Here is an 11,916-nt window from a genome sequence, read left to right on the forward strand (position 1 = left end):
GAACATTGTCTAAGAATAACCTAGGATTATCTATGTTTACATTTTTACGACTAAAAGTCATTGTTTCAGTTTTATTAGGACTAAATTTTACTAACCATTTTTTTTGCCCATCTATTAAGACACTCTAAGTCTGTGTTTAAAATTTTATAACATGTATTAGGATTTTCAACAGTTATATATAGCGAAGTATCATCAGCAAACAATCGTATATTTGAAGTGATATCACTTACAATATCATTTATATATATCAAAAACAAAATAGGACCAAAGACGGAACCTTGGGGGACACCTGCAGGGACAGTCTTGATATGAGAAAAATGGTTATGCAATACTACACGCTGTTCCCGATAGAATAGATAACTTTCAAACCATGCTAATAATTTTCATTTTATACCAACATTTTCCAATTTGTGAATTAAACCCTTGTGCCAAACTCTATCAAAAGCTTTACTTATATCACAAAATACTGCTCTAACTTCCTTTCCTTCATCCATAGATTGACAAATAAAGTGATACAAATCCAGAAGCTGGTTAACTGTTAAAAGTTAAATTTGGGTTTGTTAATCATTGGCTATTGGATGTCAAGCATTTGATAATTTTGAAATATTGTCTTTGAGAAGAAACCCACTATATTTTTCCATTAGTAGCAAGGGATTTTTTATATACACCATCCCACAGACATAATACTATTAATAGCACATACCACCGAGACGTAGCTAGCCCAATAGGCCCACCGGGGACCAGACAACTCGGACCCATGGACAACTCGGCCGAGTTGTCCACGGGTCCGAGTAGTCTGGCATTCGGCCCACCGACGGGAATCGAATTGACAGTTATAAATAACAAGTGGGAATAACAGGTTGAATAAAGTACCTTTTTGTGTTAAATCATATTTATATTATATTCAGGTGATACTTTGATAGATTATTTTTTTCAAGACTGTAATGTATGTGCGTCCCAAACTGATGATAGTCATTCAACCGATAAATATAATTATAAAATGATTGTTTTAAAAAAAAGGAAAAACAAACAAACAAAACAAAACAAAACAAACAAACAACAACAACAACAACAACAACAACAACAACAACAACAACAGAGAAGAAGACATTTAATATTACTTTATAGTTGTAACATAATAATGAATAGTTCAGATCAGGCCTAAGAAGAGGTTGGGATTTTAGACCTAGACTGTTTTCTTCATGTGCTGGAAACTAGGGCGGATACCAGTTAAGAAAAAATGGAGGCGGTAGCAAGTTATGATTTCAATGCGTCAGAACCTGACGAACTTAGCTTTAAGAAAGGCGATGTGTTGAAGGTAATTTAAAATGATAAGTGGCTATTCTCAAATTACACTTATTGTCACTTTTTGACACCAAATGTCATCATGGCATAGGCAGTCGAAGTATTTTATCGAGATACTGAATCGACTTCCTGGTTCAATGGTTGGGTGACCGGACAGTGGAACTGCGACTGGCCTGCCATTCATGATTTATTAGTTGTCCCAACAGCAAAAACATTTTATTTTGGACATTAAAAAAGGAGGAGCAACGTTTCTTTCTAAAATGTTTATAAAATTAAATTTTTTATGTCATGAATATTTATTTTTTTAGGATTGTGTTTTATTCAAGAATAGGGCCTAATATTTTGTAATCCAGTATTACCAACAAAAATGGTAAATATCTAACCGTTGCCCCATATTGGTTAGGCCTAGGATTAGGGTGGGGTTCCCTCTTTATATAATATATCAATATATAATGAGAAGGTGTTAACAATCACATCTATATCTTTCCTAAATATTGAAATAAAATTTTGTGTTACTATTTTTCATTTGCACATAAGGGATGTGGTGAACTCATATAGAAACTAACTCATATGAATGGAAAACTCGTATGGAAAACGAACTTGTATGTGAAAAATAACGGTGAACTCTTATGGGATGTATGGATATGCAGATATACTTTGATATATTTCTCTTAAATGTGTATTTTGACACTTGTTTTGTATACATGCAATAGAGATATTCAAAATATAAAAATACATACATAGCCAGTGCCAGGTCTGTCCACATCTGCATGTAAGTCAAACGTTGCCAAGCCATGGGGCCTTAGAACCGCGTGGTTGTTGGACCGGTACGAATATGGTCGACTAACGATTGTTCTATTTTTGTGGAACGTTGTTGGTCTGATTGGTAGCGTTCCAGCCCAACAATTGCGGGCGATTGGGTGCCACAGGTTCGGTTCTCGGTAACGGCATGAGGAAATTTGTGAAGGCAATAAAGGATTTTAATATCCCCTGTGCCAGTGCATCATTTGAATATATGTATGTTTAAGTCAAAACCCGACATACATACAATAGAGATATTCAAAATATAAAAATACATACATACACACACAAATACACATACATGGGAAATCAGAAAACGGTTCATCGGTACATGCTACATATTGATTAAATTGTTAAAATAGTATAAATCTGTCCTGGTTTGGCTGAGAATAATGTACTGTTAGTCTTTTATACGTTTGTATTTCCTCCATCAACCGTAACTTTTTTTTTTCTTTGTTTAGGTCTTAACACAAATGTGTTTTAGGTAACTTGCTAAATAAAATTAGGTAGGGTAGATTGTTTTATTTTGTTTTGCTCTAAAAAATTTTTTAGTATATTCATCCTTGCAGGTTCAGATGAAATGCTGTGTATGTCTTCTTTTCATGTATACATTAATTAATTTTTTTTTTTAAATAATAATTATATGGCAAAAATTAGTTTAAAAGGGTGTCGGACTCCTTGTTTTTCTTTTTTCTTTTTTTGTCTGTGTAGTTTGATACCTGGAAATAATTTTTTTTTTCAAATTAGGCCTCAGCATATAGAATTTCATATATGGTGACAAAACATTAAAACATGAAATAAAAATAATACACAGGAAAATAAAGTGGGAAATGTGTTTTTAATCCTGTTCCAACCAAACATGTTGTAAGTGGAACTTGTATATTATGCATAATATGAAAACAGCAGGATAAAAATATTTTAGTAAAAGATGTATATGAAAGAGTGTCTTCCAGTTTAAAGCAGCTGGATAAAGGATTTGACTATGAAAACAGTTAGATTTAATTACTGGCTCCATACAACAATCTTAATCTATTTTATGAGATTAAACAAGTTTAAAAGTTAGTGTGACCTGTCTGCAGCAGAATCGGACTTGGTGGCCTAATCATGCTAATGGTTAAGCCATCAACTTTATGGCTAGTACATACACACGTATGTGTAATTCAGGGCCCTGAAAATTGTGAGAATGAAAGTTTTGTTATCACCTAGCCCAGCCCCTGAAATTGCCCAAGGCAGGTGGAAATGCTGTAGAGATTGCTTTGGAGTTTTTAATTCTCTTCAACACTTGTTTTTGCTTTGAACTATATATTTATATTTTTCACTATTAGGGCTGTTTCGGATATTTGAAATCAGACATTGTTTAGATTTTATTGTGTTAGATTATCCATTTTCGTACAACCAAAGTGTTTTGAAGGGGTACATGAAGTACTTGCCCACTCGTCAGATCAGGCACAGTGAAAATCATTGCGAAGTCACTTCTCTCTCACATTTTTGTGAGAGAAAATTTTTATAACAGGAGGGAGACTTGAATTTTTAATCTAAAAAAAAGAAAATATGCAAAAAGAAGTTATAGTAATCCAGTCCAGTCAAACCTGTCCTTCGCGGCCACACAAAGTAGTAGTCAATTGGCTGCTAAATACAGGTGCAACTTTTACAATCTGTATTCTTTTTTTAATCTTTTCTTTTTTATCGTGTTGCTAATTGATGGATATGTGCTTTAAAGATTTCTAAAAATTACCTTTCCACAAGTCGCCATCCACAGTCACAGTTTCTTAATTAATAAACTGTGGAGATGTCGGACTGAATGGATAATAGTATCCATAAATGTGTGAAGATTGCTTATTTGCTGTACCTTGTCAGTGTTTAAAATAATATTGTTATAGAATTTACAGTGACCGCTTAACACAGGCATTTTAACCGACTTGGGATCCATTTCACATGGCCGCTGGGTGCGTTAAGACAGGTGATCGCTTATTACGAGTGCATTTACATTAAAACAAATATTTTGGAAAAAGTGGCCGCTTATAGCAGGAGAACACTGATTGCAGGTGGCCGCTTGGGCATGTTTGCCTATATTATTTTATAATTTCAACATGTTTGTTTGTTTAATGCATTCATTATGAGATAGTCTTGTAAAATTTGTTAATATTCACTGCTGCTCCAAACAAATCAATTTGTTCAGTGAATTTCGTTTGTTTGCCAATGTAGATCCCCACCTGTGTCTAATTTCCAGCACACACACCTGACAATAAATTTAAACATATATGTTTCAACAGTCAACAGCACATGTAGGCCCACCTTTATTTAATTAGTGCCAGATACAGATGTTGTCTGAGCTAGAATGCCTGTCTGTGAGCCTGTTGTATGATTTTGTGGTACCAGTGTCGCTTTGAACTCTCAGACAGTTAACACTTAAATAGTATCTATGAATGTGTTCTTCACCTTTTATCCGTGATTGTGTACATGCAATGCAAATGGTCACTATTTTAAAAAGGCGACAACGATTTAGCTTTACAGTGACTGGCACGGCAAAGTCAAGCTGATCACAGCGAAGTTTTGGCTCACTTTGCCTGCTCGCATGAGTCTTGCAAATGTGAGTAAACATTCTCACGGACAAGTTAAAAAATACAAGTACCACTCCAGGGCGATATGTCTTTTTCTGACTGACTGGTTTTTTTTTTTTGATTTTGTAAATCTATATCAGACAAGCTGGGAGAACTGAAAAAACTTTATCTTTATTAGCAACGAATGAATGAATGTTTACGACACAAAAAGTCATGTCAAAATTTCAAAATATATTGATTTGTAAATGCAAGGCTTGAAATAAAAATTTTAAAAAGAATTGCAATGGGTGAAAGTCCACCGACGGCAATTTTGAGACTGCCCATGGCAATTTTTTAAAAGTGGCATTTGCAACAAAAAAACCTGACTGAAAGGCTATCTTGTTATATGTAGACATGTTTTAAATGTGCAAATGTTAAATATTGGCAGATAATGTACAACAGGTGTATACATTTCGCCATTGTTGAGCTTTACTGATGGCACAAAAGTGCCATCGGTAAAAGTGCCATCGGTGATGCTCTCTACCTATGGCAATTTATATCTCTACGACAGCAATTGGAAGAGTTAGGCACCCAATTATTGCAGGGAGGTGCTAAGTGCATCAGATTTGAAACCAAGTATATTATTACCATGCTTCGAAACATTAAAAAAAAACCCTGGTCTAGTTACTTTCACCCATTTTAAAATAATTCCGAGTTCCATATTGAGCAGTCAATGCCATTTGCCTGTCTGTATGTTGTTATTTTTCATAAGTTTAAGCAAAATATAAGTTTAACTTTAAAAAGATGAAAAAAACCCCAAAAGTACCATATATCAAATATATGTCATATTAAAACAATGGGATTAGTGGAATATTTGTTATATTATACAATTTTTTTTAACTGTACCAAAATGTAGTTTGAAGACTTTAAATAATTATTTTACATGTCAGCAAAATTAAACCTGTAACAATAACACTTAATATTATAGTAAATAAGTGAAAAAAAAAAAAATTGGAACATTGTATTATTATTTTTTAATATTTAAAATTCTTTAATATTTTGACATTTTCAGATTTTAAACATGGATGATACCAACTGGTACAAATCCGAAGTTAATGGGAAAACTGGATTTGTGCCATCACCATACATCACCTTAGTACCAAGTCCGTAAGTGTGCACTCATCTTCACTTTGAATGTTTTAGTCCTAAAGTCAAAGTTAAAGTTTGTTAAATGTTTAATGGCACCACTAGAGCACATTGATTTATATTAATCATCTGCTATTGGATGTCAGACATTTGGAAATTTTGACATACAGTCTTAGTAAGGAAACCGTGCTACATTTTTCAGTTAGTAGCAAGGGATCATTTATATACGCATCATCCCACAGAAAGGCTGGAATGAGAAGTAACCCAACAGGCCCACCGATGGGTATGAATCCCAGACCAACCATGCATCAGTCTAGCACTTTACCAATGTGCTACGTCACGCCCCATTAGTCCTAAAGTAGTGCAGGGGTTTACCGGGCACACAGAACCTGCATGTAGGACTCAATTACAACGTCATTTGGACCCCCAGAAATGGAGATATTGCGTCCCCTGAGAAGCACAAAATTTAATAAATTTTCTTGTTGTTTTTCCCATGCCAACCAGTATATATGTACGGTCATAATAAAAATAACATGATTTTCATCTGAAGCAGGTTTACTTAAAGGTAAATATTGTACTTATATAATCACTCTAAAATCTGAATTATGAAACCTTAAAAAGAATCTTGTGAACATTGGACTAAATCTTCCTACCTATGTTTTTTAAAGAAGTGTCCAGCAGTTATGTGGATTGATTTTGTTTTTAAAGTGTATAATTTTCTTTTTAAAGTGTATAATTTTCTTTTTAAAGTGTATAATTTTGTTTTGTCAGATGGTATGTTGGTAAGATAGAGAGGCACGAGGCAGAACAGAAACTCTTGGAAACGACGGCAGGCGGAAAATACAAACATCCTGATGGAGCATTTCTTGTCAGGAACAGCCAAACTGACCCCGATGGAATGTCGCTATCTGTCAAGTATGTTAAATAATGATGTTTTGTTTGAATATATATAATTTAGGGATTATATACAGGATAATAAACGAGTTACCAGTTATTATCAAATATATGTCCCGAATGAAATAATTTTCAGTTGTCACAAGTTTTAGTGAGTGACAGATGGAAATTATTTCACAAGGGACATAAGTTTGACAATAATTGGTGCTTAGTTTGTTATTCTATTTATTACCTGAGCTATTTTTTCTCAAAAAGCCTTTATTTTCAACCCATAATCACGTACATGTATAGAAATGATATAAACCACTTTATGCACTGTTCTGAGTATTGCTATAACTTTGGTAATTTAATCACATTCATAGATAATTTTCAAAAACAAAAGTTCTCTTTATTCTGGTACAAAATCTATAATGAATTGCATTAAAATGACAATTTGTTATAAATTTACAACCGAAAACAGGCAGCATTAAACTCTTTAAAATACATGATGTTATTGTGTGTGTTTTTGCCAAATCGTGATGACGTCATATTTAGTACCAACGGTGACAAGGTGATTGGTTTGTAAGGGTCAAATCATCCAATAGTATTGTTCGTTAGACCAATGCATGATAATTTCTCAGTGATTTTTATTTTCCCCATTATGAGTGCCTGGTAAAAATGTGAGATACAGATATTACTTTCTAAAAAGTTTAATATTAAAGCTTTGCATTTAGATCATCTTCTAGCGAACTATACATGCTAGTTCAATAAGACTTGGTTTATAGTTGCACCTATTATTGTTCATCTCCGTGCTCCAAAAACGTTTAGATCATCTTCTAGCGGACTATACATGCTAGTTCAATAAGACTTGGTTTATAGTTGCACCTATTATTGTTCATCTCGGTGCACCAAAAACGTTTAGATCATCTTCTAGCGGACTATACATGCTAGTTCAATAAGACTTGGTTTATAGTTGCACCTATTATTGTTCATCTCGGTGCACCAAAAACGTTTAGATCATCTTCTAGCGGACTATACATGCTAGTTCAATAAGACTTGGTTTATAGTTACACCTATTATTGTTCATCTCAGTGCACCAAAAACGTTTATGGTAGCCGAGACATTTATTTCCACAGAAGTCTTGTTGAAGTTGGTGATTTTCTTTGTGCTGACACAGAGCTATCCATGGTTGTTAGAAAGGGTGAGATGTAGCACAGTGGTAAAGCGCAGTAAATTTAGGATTGATCTCTGTCAGTGGGCCCTTTTGGGCTATTTTTCGTCCAGTCAGTATGTGCTACCTGTCAGTGGTGAATATAAATGATCCCTTGCTAATAATGAAAAAATGTAGTGCGTTTCCACTGACTGTAGGTCAAAATTACCAAATGTTTGATTTCCAGTAGCTAATGACTAATAAATCAATGTGCTCTAGTGATGTCATTAAATCAAACAAACTTTTTTGGTTGTTGAATGTCTTTTCATTAATTTTCCTTTCAGACAAGGTACTGGAGTACAACACTTTAAAATCCTTCGCGATGCACAAGGGAAGTACTTCCTGTGGACAGTGAAGTTTGATTCAATCCACAAACTAATAGAGTACCACCGGCACAACAACGTCACGCGAGACCAGTCAACAATTATCTTCCTCAGAGACATGGGCACCGGGGCTCCAGCACAGGGAGGAGACTCTGTATGTTTATTTTATTTTTATTTTTATTCTGCAATTATTTTATTTTTCTTAATTTTTTATTTTTTAAATTTGTTTTTTAATTCTTTTATTTATTTATTTATTTATATGTGTGCTTCAGGTTTCATTCTTGAAAACAATAGGGTAGGTAGGTAGGCCCTTTTTTTTCTTCTTTTTTTTTAAATCGAATCAAACCGTAATCGGCCAAGGTGTTCTGAATTTAGATTGCTGATTGCAAAAAGTCATAATGAGTGGAATCAGCCGGATGGTATGTCACAGGTCTGATGCAGGTCTAATCGACTGAGCAGTGTTTTTGATGTTATAATATTTGTAGTAGCTCTAGTTTCATTGTATTTCCTATTTTATTATTCCTCCCCCCCCCTCCCCCCATAGGAACAATAATTTTAGGAGGTAAAATCTGCTGTAACAGTACTTTGAGCTGCTGTAAACATAGGTTGACCAGAAACACACTGAATAGGCAGAAAATTATATTCTAAAAAACAAAATGTATTTAATGTGTAATTGTATTTTTGTATTTGTTTACAAAAAAAGTTTCTTGGCCCAATTTCAGAAAGCATCGTAAGCCTAGTTTTGCATGCAAACATAAATCTACGACTACACCACAATCCGTATTACTAGTAAGAGAACACTAATATAGTTTGAAATGCATATATTTCTTCTTTTTTTTTGTCCTTAAAATGCTCCATCTTCCATAATGATGTACGTTTCTGCATGAAATAGATTCCAAAAACGTGTAAACATATGACCGATATAACTACTAGTTGCAGACGTAAATATACAATGTTTTATGAAATGGGCCCCTGTTATTCAGAAACATATTGTGGGATGGGACGTGGTGAAGTGCTCGCCTGATGTGTGATCGGTCTGGGATCGTTCCCCGTTGGTGGGTCCAGGACTGGTATATCAAAGGCCATGGTATATTTTTAACTCAACAATGGCTGTAAATTGGGGACCGTCTCTTCCAGTGTATTTTGTAACAGGTACAGTAAATAAAAATGTAATGCTTTAATTTTATCTCTGTAGCTTTTCAAAGCCCGATGTTTATTTGACTTCAACCCAAGTGACCCTGAAGAGTTAGCATTCCGTAAAGGAGACATTCTCAATATTCTCGACCAAAACGACGTCAACTGGTGGAAGGCTGAACTGAACGGCAGAACAGGTCTCGTACCAAAAACATACATCGAAGAAATGTAACGTCCCTCTCCTTCTGGAACTTTCATCAACTGTTTCTCGCATTCCACCCGAACAAGCAAAAGATTTATATTTTCCAGCAGTTTTAAGATTAACTATGACTTTAGAAAATTGTATATCTTGCTAGGATTTCATTTTGTTGGGCAGATGTCTAGGATCATTGAGTGTTATTGATTTTGGAAACATTTCATTTTGTACAGACAAGAGTTCTGCTGGGCAGAGCCTTGAGAGAGAGAGAGAGAGAGAGCTGGTGTGTTAGGGGGAAATATGTTTTTGTTTTTAAAAGGGTAGGATCACAAGTGAAATGCCCTGAAAATATGGTATTTAATGGACGAATACAATTAATTGACTTGTTTTTAATGAATTGGGGTGAGGGTGAATGTAATATCCGAGTTAAATAGGTGTTTATAGGACAGACTGCCTATGTATTGTGCATGATAGTATACTTTGGAATGTTGTAGGTGCCCTTTTTAAAAAAGTTGCTCCTCTTCCTTAGGAAAATAGCATTCATCCATCCTTGGAGCTTTATAAATAATTATTGAACATGGTAACCTGCTTTAGAAGATAGTATTAGAATAAATTATAAGATCTATGGGAAATGTGCTACATTTTCTCAAGTGTAAGGAATAGGTGGTTGCCGTGACATCACCTGGTAGGTGCAGTCGATTATCACGTCTCTGCCATGACCTGATTTGTATTTCCCCAAGACACAAAAAAGGAAGGAGAGAGAGAGAGAGAGAGTACATTTTCCATCACCAAAGGCATCAATAGTTTTTCTTGGATCTAAATTGTTTTTATGTTTATCATTGAGTGTTAGGTCCAACATTCATGTTTACAGCACATGAACAAAAGGACATCAGTAGTACCTTACAATGTGACATGCATGTATATAAGACAACATGGTAATATATACATATAGCAACAGGTTGTTATTATCACATTTGACCAACACTAACAAGAATGATGAGTTACAGACAGCTTAGTGTGTAGTTTTAACTGTAAATTTAATTGTGTTGATAATTTGTATTTTTTGGAATATTCTAGGGTAAGAAATATATCTTCATATTCAAAGTTTATTTTTTCCATGTCCATACTTGCCCTTCTTTATTAAGTTTTTGCAATATAAAACTTTCCATCTGTAAATGAGGTCTGATTTTTAATAAAAGTTTTTATTATTATTATTTATTTAGGGGTGTGTGATTTGGTGGGGGGTTTTATGGGATGTCCTTAATACCTATTTACTATTTCTAGCCATCCTTTTGAAATTTATGGAGCAAAACAATTTACATTTTATCTTTTCTTCTTTTATTTTTTTCGTTTTTGTTTTTGTAAAATAATATTTGTCATTATTAATATTTTTATATTGTAAGATTGAAAATGTGATAATCAAAATTTTCAACGATGTCTTTTTATAATATTAATGTGTATACCAGTTTTCTAAATTGTGCCATTCTCCCTTGCATGTTAGTGCTTCCACATATTAAGATTTACCAGACTTTGTAGGTGACCACATGGGCCTGTGCTTATAACACTTTTAGAGTCTAGACTCGTATCTTTAATGACTTCACAGGGGTTGAAATTGTCCGACATTCCTGCCAGATATTTGGTCTGGTAATCTACATATTCCGCCGGCACGAATCAAAACCTGTCGGACCAAATAATTGCCAGTCCAATGTTGACTTGCAAAAACGGTTTAGGACAGTTGTATTTCGATCCCTGCATAACATGCATGTAGTCAGTGTGTACTGATGTTTAAGTCTCAAGATGTTAGAGACTGGAGTCTGAAACTGTAAGAGTTTATAGGGGCGGGACTAGCCCAGTGGTAAAGCTCTCATTTGATGCTCAGTCAGTCTAGGATCGATCCCCGTTGGTGGACCCATTGGGCTAATTCTTGTTCCAGCCAGTGCACCACGACTGGTATATCAAAGTGCATGGTATGTGCTATCCTGTCTGTGGGATGGTGCATATAAAAGATCCCTTGCTACAATTGGAAAAATGTAGCAGGTTTCTTCTAAGACTATATATCAAATTACCAAATGTTTGACATCTAATAGCCAATGATTAATAAATCAGTGTGCTCTAGTGGTGTCATTAAACAAAACAAACTTTAAAAGTTTATAAGCATGGATCATGGTTGATCCCTGTGTCTTTCTCTCAGTTGACTTGGTTTCTTTTTCAGTGTTAGAAAAATATTGGATTATTCACACCAAGCATCAAATAATGTTTACTACTATCTTAAGAACTTAATTAACAATATATGTATCAATGGTGACAATCAATGACTATTTAATGCATAGTTTAACTTTTGTAATAAAAAATATGTCAATAAGAACTGAGAACCCTATTTTATAAAAT

The 11,916-nt window shown here is 34.3% G+C and overlaps 1 protein-coding gene across 1 annotated transcript; it reads left to right on the forward strand.

The window, feature by feature from the left end:
• Nucleotides 1-1,220: 1,220 nt before the first annotated feature.
• On the forward strand, nt 1,221-11,488 carry LOC121378824 (growth factor receptor-bound protein 2-like). The gene is made up of 5 exons (XM_041507156.1): nt 1,221-1,318; nt 5,719-5,813; nt 6,564-6,707; nt 8,160-8,352; nt 9,394-11,488. The coding sequence occupies exons 1-5, from the start codon at nt 1,241-1,243 to the stop codon at nt 9,562-9,564; spliced, it is 681 nt and encodes a 226-aa protein (XP_041363090.1). The 5' UTR covers nt 1,221-1,240; the 3' UTR covers nt 9,565-11,488.
• The last annotated feature ends 428 nt before the right edge of the window (nt 11,489-11,916 follow it).

Source organism: Gigantopelta aegis, chromosome 8 (assembly GCF_016097555.1).
Source record: "Gigantopelta aegis isolate Gae_Host chromosome 8, Gae_host_genome, whole genome shotgun sequence".
In the NCBI taxonomy this organism is placed as follows: Eukaryota; Metazoa; Mollusca; class Gastropoda; order Neomphalida; family Peltospiridae; genus Gigantopelta; species Gigantopelta aegis.

Bases quoted from the DNA above. Each gene is read 5' to 3' on its own strand.
- LOC121378824 (XM_041507156.1), top strand. From the start codon at position 1,241: ATGGAGGCGGTAGCAAGTTATGATTTCAATGCGTCAGAACCTGACGAA. The intron at 1,319-5,718 runs GTAATTTAAAAT...TGACATTTTCAG, and splicing joins AGAAAGGCGATGTGTTGAAG to ATTTTAAACATGGATGATAC. The intron at 5,814-6,563 runs GTAAGTGTGCAC...TTGTTTTGTCAG, and splicing joins ATCACCTTAGTACCAAGTCC to ATGGTATGTTGGTAAGATAG.